General features: G+C 40.9%; 1 protein-coding gene across 1 annotated transcript in view; it reads right to left on the bottom strand.

The window, feature by feature from the left end:
- Nucleotides 1–15270, bottom strand: part of LOC146389250 (carnitine O-palmitoyltransferase 1, liver isoform-like) — a 59665-nt gene that overhangs the window by 37162 nt on the left and 7233 nt on the right. Inside the window, exons 2-10 of the mRNA XM_084926986.1 lie at nt 14316–14458; nt 10470–10609; nt 7708–7885; nt 6731–6832; nt 6467–6604; nt 4813–4890; nt 4395–4502; nt 1771–1858; nt 1179–1374 (exon numbers count right to left, since the gene is read on the bottom strand). Coding sequence (XP_084783112.1) covers nt 1179–1374; nt 1771–1858; nt 4395–4502; nt 4813–4890; nt 6467–6604; nt 6731–6832; nt 7708–7885; nt 10470–10609; nt 14316–14456 — 1169 coding nt within the window. The 5' untranslated portion in view covers nt 14457–14458. The remainder of the gene's footprint in view (nt 1–1178; nt 1375–1770; nt 1859–4394; nt 4503–4812; nt 4891–6466; nt 6605–6730; nt 6833–7707; nt 7886–10469; nt 10610–14315; nt 14459–15270) is intronic.

Here is a 15270-nt window from a genome sequence, read left to right as displayed (position 1 = left end):
GAGTGCCAGTGGCAGCCATGCAAACCCAAACCATCACGCAGTTTTATAGATGATGTGGTGTGCTTTGGAGTTTTCCAATCTATTCTTGAGGCTTTACTTTCATGCAGTCTTCTCTTTATGGTGGACTGGGATATCGATACGTGTACCTCCAGGAAAGTGTTGTTCACTTGGTTGGCTTTTGTGAAGCGGTTTCTCATAACCATGGAAATGACTCTTGGATCAACCATTGTCGTCTTCCGTGGGCGTCCGGGTCTTTTTGCGTTGCTGAATTTACCCGTGCTTTTTTTTCCCCTCTCAGGAAGTAGCAAACTGCAGATTTTGCCACTTCTAATATTATAGCAAATTCTTGCATAGTTTTTTCTGTTTTAGCAGCTTAAGGATGGCATGTTTCCCGTGCATGGAGAGCTCTTTTGTCCGCACGTTGTTAGTTCACAGAATGTTGCTTGCATTTGGAAGATCTAACTGAAATCCAAGCCTTTTATCTGCTTATGACATAATGAACTTTCATATGAAACAGCCTTAGAGTCAATTGTCCTGTTACTTTTGTCCCTTTAAAAAAAAAAAAAAAAAAAAGAGGGTGGCACATGTTAAGGAGCTGAAACTCAAAACCAAACTTAAAACTGGGTACTCTCAAATGAAAGTTGAGTCTACACATTAAGTCCATTGTATACCTAATCATATGTGTCAGTAAAGAGCTCTGATTAGTATATTATGGTGCCATCCAGTGGTCGCACTGTAGCTCGTCTCTGTGAGCTGCCTCTGAGCAACCTGCTAAATATAAAGACAGCAGGTTCAGACAGCTTCATACAAACTGGCTGTGTTTCAGTAAAGAAATAAAAAAAATTGAATTATTTTATTTTAATGAAAGAAAAATGTTGATTTTAACCTTAAAAGGTTTATTCAGTTTTAAAGAACCTCTTATCAATAAACCTTAAATACAGACTAGAACCTGTGATTAACTTTTCATATTTCTCCCAAATATTTCACAGTTAGAAAATGTATCAAAATTGCCTACTATAGCCTGTGTATAAAAAGGGATAAACAGGCATGTGACGTCACCCGCTTTCCCCCGACATTTAGAAAATTCAAACAGCAGCACGCTTGCTGCTGCCATGTCAAATTTTTGGAGCCAGTAGTAAGCATATCAGGACGATAGGGGGCTGCCACTTTGTACGCACCTGTCTCCAGCAGTGAGAGCTCCCAGCTTCTCCTCTCCAGGAAGCGGGGGTGAAGCGTCATCCAGGATTCTCTGGATCTGGTATTCAATCTCCCTGGGGGACAGCAGGCGGCCTGCCCGGTATACCCACAGGCGAAAATAGCGCCCCCTGTGGTACACTGCTACAAACTCGCTGTCTAGCCAGTGCTGGAGCACATCTGTGAAAAAGAGTAGGGCCGTGCCATATTATACAGTCTGCAACAACAATAAGATATAACCATGAGATGTGTTTACATTGCCTAACGTGTGTAAAAGGACAAGCCCGGGCATGTCTGAGTGTAAGAGCGCTTCAGCCTCCGATGATAATTTAGTACCCGATAATGAACTTCAATACCATACTTCAATAATGCTACTCCAATATCCTCATATCCTGAATATCCTGCTTCAGGTAATAGAAATAGAATGGGCATATAATAGAAGAATAGCAATTAATAGAATTTAGCAGAGAAACAGCTTCCCTTATTAAAGACACTTGAGCGAGAGAAATACAACTGCAACAATCAAAGTGCATGTTTATGTGCTGCATCTACTCTGAGTATGTGTGTGTTTGTTACCAGTCTCGACTCCTGGTGTGCGTGTTGTGTTGAACATCCTCTCACACTGAGCAGCACACAGGGGGATGACGGTACCCGGAACGCGGCTCTGCAGCACAAAGACACAAACACACTGGCTATTTTCCATTTGTTTTAGATGGACATTAAACCATGTGACCCTTAGATAACACAACCCATTCTTATTTGAATCAATGGAAAGCAGCAGCCACGCAACAGCCACTGACCACTAAATACAGCCTACACAGATGGCTGCACCCTTCCGTTGCTCTCTCTTTGAAGGGGAGCTGTAAAAAAGCAAGGTGGGTAGTAGACAGACGATTTTGGAGCACATCAAAGGTTCTGCAGTACCTCAGGAAACAAGAGTCACTGCCAGAATAAACTGACTATCAAAGGCATGTGCACCCATATTACACAATGGGCTGTGGACTACCTTCCAAAATTAATGATAAGTTTAGGACTTTTTACTCTCAACATTACACCTTCCCGCAGGAAAGCACCTTAATGGATAACTTTTTAAGCCTTTAAGACCCACCATAGAACCAAGTCTGCCAGAGCATGTCGTTATATTTTTACATGTAAACTGATCTCCTGCTATTTTAAAGTGGAGGTTAGTATAGTCATACACTGGTGCCCTTCCATCCACAGGAAACAACTCACTTTTATATAGGTTGAGCTTGTATCCTGAAAACTGACCAAATTGGTGAAATTCAATTCAATTTTATTAACAATTCAATCAGAGAACAGATGGGTTTGGCTGTTGGAGGGGTGCTTTACTGAGCTGCAGGTCCTAAAAGAATAAATGCCTTTTTACATGCCAGCCCAGCGATTTCCTTCATCACCACGAAGGAAAACAGTCTGTGTGTGTCCGAGTTCGGTTATTTTTTGTGTCACAGGTTAACCTGCTTATACAGAGACCCCCAGCATGGGCTACTCCAGAGCCTTTTCAACAGAGATAGAAACGACAGGGAGCAGGCGCATCTAGTACACGTAGAGGTGCCGCAAAACCCCACAGAGCTCAGCAGCCAGCGCAACAAATTCTGGATCCTTGGCTTTTAGTTAGCAGTTAGCATTAGCAGCACATGCTGTTTCCGCTGTGAAGGGGCCTTTATGTTTTTTGTGTGTTTGTTTTATTTTGTTCTGCTTTGTCCTGTTGTACTTGCGATGGCGTTTTTTGTTTGTTTGTTTTTGTTTCTGTTTCTTGTTTTTGTACTTGTCCTGAGGGATAGGGCTACTATGTGGTATGGGTAGGGGGGTAAACTGCTTAACGCAATTACAAGATATGTGAGTGTGTCATTAATCTGCATTCTATTATTTCTGTTCCTTCCTATCCTACGCAAAGCCACCTGGGTCGGCTGGAAGACTGTTTACTTAGCCTGGCTGGGCCAAGGACACTCTCTCAGCTAAACTCAGGATACACACAAGCATGCGCTGTATACACCGGCTCTCCCTCACCCTTTACCCACCCCTGTTGCTTATCTTGTGTGTCTGTGGTGTAAGTAAGTAACATTTTATTTATATAGCACATTTCTAGATAAAAGATCACAAAGTGCTTCACAAGGTATAAAACAAAAACAGTCAAAAGTTAACAAAACGCAATTTTAAAAAGATGTGTTTTTAGCTGTTTTTTAAAAGTAATCACTGAGTCTGCAGATCTTAAGTTCTGAGGAAGAGAGTTCCACAGTCTGATGATGATGTACGCTGGTGCTTGTTCTTGAAGAGCCTTAAATGTCAGAACCAGAATCTTAAAATGGACTGAATTGAACGGGGAGCCAGTGCAGCTGTATAAGCAACGGTGTTACATGAGAGTATTTCGATGTTTTTGTCAGAAGCCTTGCTGCAGCATTTTGGACAATCTGCAGACGCTCCAGACTGTGTACTGACAGTCATGTGCTTTTTGTGCTGGGGTGTTTTTTTCTGTTCTCAAACTGTTCTCCCATCAGGAGCTCAGTCTGAGTGGAGGTTTTTTCCCCTCCTCTCACCTCATGTTGTGTATTTTCGTTGTTTTTTTCCCATCAGTCTCTCTGACATGTCTCCCTAATGTAATGTTTGTGTAAAGTATGTTTGGTCATAGGGTTCCTTTGTAAGTGCGCATGTGCCATTTAGCATGCTGCCTGCTGTAACCCATAATTTCCTTCGGGATTAATAAAGTATTTCTGATTCTGATTCAGTTCAAACAGTCATTGTGAAACCTACTTGTTTGTTGTTTAACAATTCTGTGTGTATCTGTTTTTCTTTGTTACTTCAATTTAATAAAAATATCTTTGAGAAAAAAAACTATTGTCTTTTATTCTGATCAGTCCAATTACATCTGAGACCATGTGTTTAAAAGCAATGCCACAATATTAATGCAATATTTCCATTGAATCCCTCTGTATTAAAACTGAATCTGAACTTTGAATACATTCTGGTCAACATAATAAAACAGGAGCTCATCATTTCAGCCTGACAGACACTGACCTTTTTAAGATTACTGATGCAAACTTGGAAGATTTTTAAGAATCTGACAGTGATGGGTATCATCAGAAATTTTTATTTTTTTTTATTTTAAAAACAAACAGCGCAACAGACGCAAACCCACTGCATTGCATTGTTTTTCCCATCTGCAGAAATGTGTGCAGCCTCACCGGCTTCAGTTCCTCCCGGTTCACCTTGCGGCGGTAGAGCAGCAGGGCAGTGATCGTGTTCCCTGCCCTGGCCGCCTGCACTGAGGTTGGTGTCACGTACAGAAAATCCTGGAAGGACCACACAAGGGATAGATTTAAAAAAAGACAACCATCAGAAGATTTTTGATTAAGAACCAAAGGAAGGAGAATGAAATGTTGGATGATTCCCTCGTCTCTCTAAAAACATAGCCAACAAGATAAGGCTAAAAGGTTGAGCTGGACTGACAGGAAGCTCAGGTTTAAAAATGACAACAGGATATGAGGTGTAGATTTAAGCAAGTAAAGACGGGTAAAGAAAATAAAACATTCTGACTTTAATATAACTCCTAACCTTAGCTCAGAATGTAAACATGTAATTATATAAAGAAGCAGTGGTTACCATTCCATAGTAGTTACTGTTGACCATTATGGGACCTCGGCTCCTTAAATAGACGTATTCCTCCCACCAGTCACTCACCTAGAGCCAAAACAGGAATCTAAAGTCTTTATTTCCAAACCAGGAGCACAAAGCATGAGGATTAAAAATTGCAAAATGTATTTCTTTACAGTTGCAACTTTATAAGAAAACATGCAAATAAAAAGGGATAAATTACATTATGCATCAGCTGTGTCAGTAAGGGCACACTGACCGTGCACCACAGAGCAGTGACTCAAACCTGTAACAGTCAAACTCAGCACCTGAACAAGACGCAGCTCCTCAAATTTAAAAAGTTCAAACACCAGGACGTGAGGACGTATTGTAGTGATAACAGAGGTCGTGACGATTTACAAGGAGGACAACGCTAACAATTCGCTTTTTAAATAAGTACTGCGTCACTTCTGTCAGTTGTCACTCACAGATTACAGAGCTGGCAAAAGAACGTTTACTCAAGTAAAAGTTTGCTGTGCCCAAGCGTTTGTCTGAGGTACTTTCATTAATAAAAATGCAAATACTGAACTTATGCATTACAGTTCTCCCTCGCTATATCGCGGTTCACCTTTCGCAGATTTTATTTATTTATTTATTTTAAATACAGCACATTGTGTTCTGCGTCCTGATTGGCTGTAGATCATTGTCAAACAATCTCGTGCCATGTTTCCTGTACAGTAAAGAATGCATTCAGCTTGTCAAATTTACATAAATCTTGGATCGCCAGCAGTGTGACTCTGAGTCAGTGCAGTACTGTATGTTTATAAGCTTTCTCCCCAACAAACACAACAATGTTGATGAAACGTTGTCACCTGCGTGGTTTGAACTTTGAGAGTTTAAACAAGAGAGAAAAGTGTGGAAATGTTCGTGCCTGTCTGAGAAAAGTGTATAAAGTGTGTAGTGAGGGGTTTTACAGCCTTAAAACATCTATAATAGTTGTAAAAAATAAAGTTGGCTACTTCGCAGATTTCACCTATCGCGGGTTATTTTTAAAACATAACCCCGGTGATAAATGAGGGACCGCTGTATATGCTTTAAATAATCATTAAGAAGATGCTATACTTTTCTGCACTAACAGGCGAGCACAGGAAACATTTGTGGCACCGTCACACTAATATGAAGGCTGTGAAGCGACTCACAAAGTGTTTGTCAAAACTGCAGCAGAGCCACCACAAACACATTTAACTCATTCAAAGCTCAGAGCCAGAAGCTTCAGGATCAAAGCAGTTAAATGATGGAAAGAGGCCATGTCCTGTGACCTGATGAAGTTGTTAACAAGCTGGAAAAATGATGAAAATAACCAACATTTGTGTTGTTATATAAACCTGCTGCACCTGCTCTGGCAAGGTAAAAAAAAAAAAAAAAGCAGCCATGCACAAATTCATTTTCATGAAATTATTGGGGAAAGTGTAAAGTTTAGTAATTTATTTAATTATAAAAATGATATTATGCACTGAAGAAGATTGTTTTTTGTTTGTATACAGTGTCAATTCATTTAGTTTGGACAAAGGTCAGCGTGTGTTGCCCTTGAGCATGAGTAACTCTGGGTTAGTCAATGACCCATACACCCTCCTGTACCCCTCGCTGTCAGCTGCACTGTGTGTACTTCCTGCTGAATACCTACATAGTTGGTGGCCCACAGAGCTTTAAGTTTCAGGTAGCGTTGGAGGCGGTTCCCCAGATTCGACTCAAACTCATTGGCCAGGTCTGACATGCGTTTAAACTCCGGGTCCGTCAGCAGAGGGCGCACCGACTCCAAGTACTGACAACAGCAAACATTCAGACAGCGTTAATCTGATTCTTGAACACAAGATGATAAGGATAAGGATGGGGAGAGAAAACAAACTTAAATGCGCCACCATGTGTTCAGGTGTATGTTCACACTCACCCTGATCACTGTGTCTTGGATGGCTGGAACGGGGAGGTGAGGTAGAGACGACTGATAGCTGTACAGCAAAGGCTTCCTGCTTGACAGCAACCTCACCAGAGGCTGAAAGAAACAGAGGTCAAAGAGGGGAGACAGTTTTAGACGGTCATTACAGACAGCGTGTTTTCAATAAGAAAATGTAATCTTATCCCTAAAAGAGATTTTCTATCTTTTACAACAAAAACCCTCAGTCTTTGACTATTAGAGAGGGCTGGGTGCGATCTTTATCCCAGGAGGAGGTTTAATGACAATGAAAATAAAGTTTCTTTAAAGTAAAGCTCCCTTTCAAAGTTCTCTTCCAGCTAGGAGGCAGACACTGCTCCGGTCCAAGACTGAAAAACTGGAGCTGCAAATTGTTTATTTAATCATCATTATTTTCAAAACCAGACTCCATGGACCAATCCTCCAAGATCAGATGAACATTCCTACTTCCAAGCAAAACTCACGCTTAAGCGAGTATTAAGTGTTGCTGTAAATCATCACCAGCAGTAGTTGAATTTTTTCTCCCAGTCAGGGCTTCTGCAGGCTTGACAGTGTGTGCTGCCATCTACTGTAGATAACAGACGAGCTCAGAAGCTCGAACAAGCCCCACTTAAAAGGAATTAAACTACAAGAATGAGGCAAAGCAAACAATCCAGTGAGACTGTTACTCTTTCAAATCAGAGAAACATGTTTAAAACAGCTTTACATCATTTCATGTTTGCAGCATTTTTGGACGTGTTATGTGCTTGAAAAGAAAAGAAAAAAACAAAACCACACAACACTATAACATGGAACCATTCAGCCTAAAAATAATCAACGTGCAACTTTTGGTTCATGTTATCCAACATAAATATTACACTCAGTCCAGGAAAAAATTAATGCAATAACTCGAGTCCAACACACGCACACAGCAGCCTCTGGAGGAAGCTGTGGGACTGAGCGGGAACATGGCTTACCACCCAGACTTTGGTGGTGTTAGACATCCGGCCGTGCTTTTCAAACATCCACTGGTGGTAGGACAGCAGCAGTTTGAGGCAGAACCTGAGGGCGAGGATGAGGGAGAGCCACAGCAGAGTGCTGAAGACCAGCGCTGACACCATAGTCTGACCCTGGGCACTGAGGGACATGTGGAGACTGCACAGAGGGAGTGAGATCGCTTTAATGATGCGAGCAGCTACAAGGAAACTTTTTCAATAGACAATAAATAATACAATCTGAAGGAAGCTGGGAGGAACAGTCTTGATAAGTGACCTTTTTAAGAGATGTCCCATTGCTCTGTTTGTTACTTTAACAGAGCAATGGGACATCTCCCATATCTGATAAAAAATAAATAAAAAAGACAATTTTTGTAATTTTGCCTCTACACACCACCAGGGTAATTTACAGCCATATTTATAGGCAACACTCAGAGTCCAGCCCAGAGAGGCTCAGATATAACCAGACAACTGCCTGGTAATCAGTTTCAAATGTGAGGTAATCAGCAGTATTATCTGATTACAGCTACACTAAACACCGATCGGAAGTATTTTTATCTACAGCTAAGAACTGATGCAAAAATAGACTTCAGTGTTAGTGACCAAGACATTCTGTAACAGCAGCTTTTAGATTCCAGTGGCTCCAAAAACTGCTGCCTTTGACAGGTTAACACAAAATTATAAAATAAATAAATCTGTTCTTGATAAATGCAGTTCTCCCCGAATAATCTGTTACTTTAGCAAAACTGAGAAAGTGTGCATTTCACTCACATAGCTCATGTTTAATCTCACCGTGAGGCTTCTGACAGCATAAAAATACAACAGCAACACCTAGTGGGCCACTGAGGAAGTGAACTGTGCATAGTATTAAAAACAATAAGATGTTAGGATATTAGATTGCATTTAAAAAGTAATAAACTCATACTGAAGGCAACAAGCATGGGCAGTTCAGTTTTTTTCTGTAGTCTAGTCCTGCACTAGTACAGCTTGGTAATCAGGAAAGTGACTTTTGACTCTCCTGGGAAACCTCGGTCCCTAGCGTTCAGGTGGATGTAACTGAGACACACCACCTACCTATCAGCTGTTGGCGAAGGCACTTGCTGACGGCAGCGGTCGTCCCCAGCAGGACAGTGCACCCCACCATACCACAAAACTAGTCAGGAACATGACAAACGGTCCGAGATGTTGGCCCGGTCTCCAAATTCCCCAGATCCCAATCCGAGCCAGGATGTTTGAAAAACAAGCCCAATCACGGAGGCCCAACCCTACAACCCCAGGAACCCACTGTCTCCATTCCCCCTGGAGTCCCACGTCCATGCCCCGACGGGCCAGAGCAGTGTTGGCACCATGAGAGGGGACCTACATAATATTAGACAGGTGGATTTAATGTGGTGGATGATGAATGTGTGCACTGGTGATCGAGACATGTGATCACGCTTACACTCATGTTGGTTTCAGTTCATTCATGTCACATGTTCAGCTACAGTCATTATAATGAATGTCACTGTTTACTTTCACCATGCCCTCTATCCTGCCAGTTATATTCATCTGTTTATTAACCGTGCTGTCTGAAATGACTCAGAACATCATGGAAGCAACAGGTGCAGTCAGTGAATCAGTGATGGTTTATGCAATAATATAAAGCTACAGTTAGTAGTCAGGCTGGTAGGAAGTAGAGGAAAGTTCAGGTTTAAGCACCACACCCACAATCCTCTGTACTGACTCATCTTGTTAACATGCTGAAAAACCTGCTATATATGTATACACAACTCCAGCCCTCCTCACTGTAAGGCCTTAGAGTGGTGCTGCACCTTTAAGGAGGAAAAACTCACACACTTGGAAACACTTCAACTGGACACATAATTCCAGTCCTAGCTATCACAGCAGTTATTGTCATATGTTCCCCATGAGATGTTTTTAATAAAATGTTTCAGGTTTCTGACTCGCAGCAGCATCAGTGCTGTCACCATTAGCAGCAAGACAGCACAGGGACATGAGTGAAACTGTGGGCAAATACAGTGTGCAGAAATAAAAGCTACTAAGCAACATAAAAACATGAGTGAGCAAGAGCAAAACTTCCAGAACAACATGACATCAAAGACACAACAACTGAACTGAGAAGGTAAGGAAGATGCTGGGCTTAAAATAAGCATCACATTATAGTTTCTTGACACTTGATTTGTCTGCAGAACTCTGAGAGAAGTTTGATCATTCATGGGCCTTGCTCGCCAAAAGCTCCTTGGGGAAGATACAGAGCTGCTCTCGAGGCGTTCTTCACAATGAATGATTGACAGAACAGCGCTTAGATGTAGAAAAAGAACAAAAAAGTGCCGTGTGAATGGGTGAATGAGACATGCTGTATGAAGTGTTTTGAGTGATCGAGTAGAGAGTAAAAGTCTATTTGCAACTGGTAAGTCAGATAAAGTACCCATGAACCATTTTACATTTTCACCACTTCATGTATCCACCAATCACGGTAGCTTCATCATTCTCTGCTGCACGCGCACACAGACATACACTTCGTCCCTGTCGTCACCCACAGCAGACGAGATAAGAGCAGAGTTTACCCTGATAAAGCTAAATTATGATTCCATGTGCTCACCTATTTTTGCACCTTCAGATTTGTTACTTTGATTAAAACAAAACCCAACAACAACAAAATTATGGTCTAATTTGTCTACTCTGCATTATCAAATCATTTTGCCCATTTAAAGAACTTTGCCACTGACATTGCCGTTGTGTACCTTAGCGGCAGGTGCTGCTGTATCTTGGTGATGAGCCCCATGCTGGGATCCGACTGCATGTACATGGTGGCCAGGATTCCTATGGCAACGAAGAGCCAGGATGACGGGCTGGCGGGGTACACTCCTTTAATCAGACTGTTCTGTTAGCAGAGAAAAAGAAACTATTCAGCGGTGGCTCTGAAACAAAGTGCAGGTCAGACCTTCAGAGGTGAAAAACCATCTTCCATTAGCAGCTTTAATGAGGAACACATTACAGATGTGAATATGATCCAGCACACCTGCACTGGTTTCACAGCTGTGTCGTTTCAGATCATTTTTATAAACTTTGCTCTAAAGCCAAACATGACACTGATGTGTTTCTAATCATGAGTGGGGAAACATTTATGGGTTTCAACTGTGTTTGGCCTCATTTGATTTCATACACTCACCAAGAAACACTGAAGGTTACAAAGAGATTGTTACTGAACATAATGACTTCCCACAAGTGGTGATGCAAATATTAACAGCTGTCACCCAGAAGGGCAAACATCATACCAGGGTTACCCAGGTAGACCACGTAATACTGCCATGTGCAGTCAGCCCCATCCTGGACACGAATGACCCGCCTACATAGGAGCCCCGCCTACTTCTCACAAAGGTAACAACAAGTAGAGAGTGCTGATTTAGCGGAAACACTGAAATTTAGTCAACGTTCAACTGCATACAGATTTCTGATGTGTGGCAGTATAAAACCACCTGACCACACGTGAAGCACGTAAGTGAATGTGAAATAAAAAAATGGTAATCCTCTTGCAGCTGAAATGTTAACAAATTTTATATTAAAAAAAAAGTAACAATGAAGGCATTCCCTTCCTGATTAATGGTATTCCAAGTATACCACGATAACTGTACGTGAAAATTAATAATTTTGAAAAACAGACATCATGACAAGACAACAACATTTAACCTGTTTGTTTGCATTACTGATGAAGCTCAACACACACAGGCCTTCTCTGGATTTTGGTTGCTGAACAAAAGCTAAAAACCGAATCAGTCGATATCATTACAGCGGTGGTTATCTAGCTTCTGCCATGAGCAGGGATTTCTGCTTCAGCTTCTCTGCGAACTTGCATAAAAAAAGCAGAAGAGCAGCTGACAAGAATTCAGTGTTCAGATGTGCTGCCAGCAGGGAAGCTGCAAACTCTGCAACATCAAACCCAACATGGTTGAAGGGCGTTTCTCCCGTTTCTGCTTTCCTTTTTCAGTTTTCATTTATTGGCTGCTATAAACGCCAATACCAATATATCTGCAAATAGCTAATATTGATAGATGTTTTGGCCCAGCTGATAAATCCATCAGGCACAAATCAGTAGAGATATTACAATAAAAAGTCCAAAGTCTAGGTTTTATTTTCATTTCAGTTAACTAAAATATTTTTCTCTTATTAATGCTTACAGATTATAGATGGCACGATACCACTTTTTTATGTCCGATACCGATATCATAAATTTGGATATCTGCCGATACCGATATGAATCCGATATAGTGTTTTTTAATCAATAAAACTGTTTTTTTAATATCTTGCTGCTTTTTGTATAAGTTCATACTCAAGTTAAAAAACAACAACAACAACAACACTAAAGCTATTCTGTTATACCTGTATGTAAAAAAAAAAAAAAAAAAAAAACACAAAAACACAAAACAAAAACACTGCACCCAAAATATTTCATAGATCAGCAACACTGATCAATCTAATAAAGTTAAACCTGCTCCATCCTCCCTGTTCTGGTATTTTAAAGAGTACTTAGCAGAAATATTAAGCAACCTAACTAATAGGGTTGCAAACTCCCAGCAAAAGAAAAAAGGGAACCAGCCTCTTCCTCATGATGCTTAATCAATGTAATCAACTTTAATTTGATGCAGGGTGAAAAAAAATTCACAGAAATAAATTATTTTTCAAGAATAATTAAATAGATTCAACATCTTTCTTCAACAGAACTGCAGACTGCACAGATGGTACCCTCCCAAAGGAAAAAGTACTACAGCTTACTAGGGTATATTAGACTTAACAGTTACTATATACAGTAATGGACTTCTATACATTTTACATCAGATTAAAACTTTGGGTGTAAGATTCAGATAATTATTTATTAAAAGCTAGATATTTTAAATGAGAATAAGAAAGAAAAGTGTCTTTGTGCCCCCTTTCCCTGTTCATGCCCTATCGGCCCCCCTGGCTAAACTTTGCTAGGTCCGCCCCTGCACAGTTACCAGCCGTCAGCTGCGTAGAAAAAGATCCTGGTGTAGAAAGTAAATAAATTCTAACAACAGCTTATCAAGCTTAAACGTGCTGCTGTTGTTCAGCTGCTGGTTTCCTCTTTCTGGTGCAAAGTGGGCCAAAAACAAACAAGAGAGACGGACTCACAACAGAAAAGCCGATCAGCTGATCACTGATCAGTTTCACGATTGAAGTAGCAGCAGGAGAGGGAGGGAGAGAGAGAGGCAGTCGCTCCATATATCGGTTGTTAAGCTTAACGTGGGAATGCTTTACAAACATTCAGAGATGAACTTACACACTTGCTTTACTTCTCTCTGGGATCACTTCCTCGGAGATGAAATGCTGGTTTGGTAGCGAGGCTACAAATACACACAGCCGCTCTATCACGTGACCACACTGCTCCGACGTGCTACGGTTATGAGCCGAGTTACGCCGTGTCGCAAGTTTTGTGAGGTGCTTTTTTGATATTTAATGGATCGGATTACATTTTTTATTTCTCTCCGATATCCGATCCAGTAATTTACGTCAGTATCGGACTGATACCGATACGTAATATCAGATCGGTCCATCTCTAAAATCACCTGTGCAGGAGCTGAGGTAACAAACTGCTTTAAAGCAAGTCTCATATCAGGCGAAATGTTTCTTCCTGCTTGATAAAGGGTTTCAGCTTTAAACACTACAGTGCACCTGCAGTGTCACTATGGACTCATGCTCCTGAAACACCTGCAAGATGTGCTTTGATGCTGCTGTGAAACCTGTCTGTATCTGTAATAGAGATGGACCGATCTGATATTACGTATCGGTATCAGTCCGATACTGACGTCTATTTAATTATTCTTGAAAAATAATTTATTTTTGTGCATTTTTTTTTTTTATATGCATCAAATTAAAGTTGATTACGTTGATTAAGCATCATGAGGGGGAGGGTGGAGGGTGGTTCCCTGTTTGTTTGGTTTTTTTTGTTTGTTTTTTTGCTCGGAGTTTGCAACCCTATTAGTTAGGTTGCTTACTCTTTAAAATACCAGAACAGGGAGGTTGGAGCAGGTTTAAGTTTATTAGATTGATCAGTATTGCTGAACTATGAAATATTTTGGGTGCAGTGTATTTTTATTTATTTTTTTAACATACAGGTATAACAGAATAGCTTTAGTGGGGGGTTTTTAAACTTCAGTTTGAACTTATACAAAATGCAGAGAGATGTTAAAAAAAACAAAAACAGTTTTATTGATTAAAAACACACTATATTGGATTCATATCGGTATCGGCCGATATCCAAATTTATGATATCGGTATCGGACATAAAAAAGTGGTATCGTGCCATCTCTAGGTGATTTAACCACGATCACAGTGATAGCATGTGCCAACCATTCCACCTGGAGTTTCCTCCAAGCATTAAACATTTATGGGATTCTCATACCTTTGTCCCCCCCCAACAACAATTATCAAACTAGTACAATTTTGCATTTTGAACATTCTAATGAAATAAATGCTTTAAATGAACAGTAAACAACTTTTTTTTATTTTTATTTTTATTTTTTTTTTTAAATAAATCGTACACAGCCTGATTAGTCTGGGGTTGTGATGCTCACCCTCACGCGGCTGAATCGCTTCTTCCAGGATCGTACTCCAGACAGGTAGATCTGGTTCAGCGCCTGGTAGGACAGCTGCAGATCGATGCCCTCTGGTGTTATGGTGAACTGGAATGCCACTGCCTGGTGGGCCTCTGCCATTTCTATGGAAACACAAGCACAAATGTGAACACCAAGAGGAAGTGGTGTTTTGTTTACTTCTTATCTGATCCAAAACTAAACTCGATCTCTGCAGCCAGGAAACCATCATGACTTTGACTGTGATTGTGGAGAAAAATGTGAGCGATTTCAGATAAGATTTCATAACCTGTAAATTTTTGGCTTGCTTTATGAGTGAACAGCCAATTTGATAAGCCTCAACGTAGCTCTCTGTGCAATATTGTTACACTAATTTAATGAATCATTGGAATGTTGTTGTCTCACGGCAGCCCCATGAACACAGAGTACATGCTGCTTGCTGTTTGACTAAACCTGCAGTTGCACAGTCTGTTTCAACACTGAACTGTGTAAACAGCAGCCACCACGCCGACACGTCTCATCCTCAGTGAGCTCCACGCAACACATTTAATAACTTCAGTGGCATTTCTGGAACAAGCTAGATTTTGGCTTGTATAATTGCGTATAACTCATCCTTTTTTCCTATCAGATTTAAATTTCTGACCAGGATTTGGCAAGTCTGAGCAAATACCATCACGCCTTCAGCAGCAGACAGACAGACAAGGTTTAACTGGAGGAACACGAGTCTGACAGGCAGTTTCACTGGAGGACTGACTAAATAATCTGAGTCACCGCTGCTCCTTGTTAGCGGAACATTGAATGACATCACTGGTTTCTCTGATGTTTTTTTGCAGTAAGGGTTCTGTTGTGGGGCAGGAGAAGAGCCTGGAGGGGCCACATAGTTGCAGACTAACAAAGTTTCAAGTAAAAGATGGTGATCCAACACCCATAAAGTCAC

Source organism: Perissodus microlepis, chromosome 4 (assembly GCF_051167445.1).
Source record: "Perissodus microlepis isolate ML-2025 ecotype Zambia chromosome 4, ASM5116744v1, whole genome shotgun sequence".
In the NCBI taxonomy this organism is placed as follows: domain Eukaryota; kingdom Metazoa; phylum Chordata; class Actinopteri; order Cichliformes; family Cichlidae; genus Perissodus; species Perissodus microlepis.
This window is presented reverse-complemented; position numbering and strand designations above follow the sequence as displayed.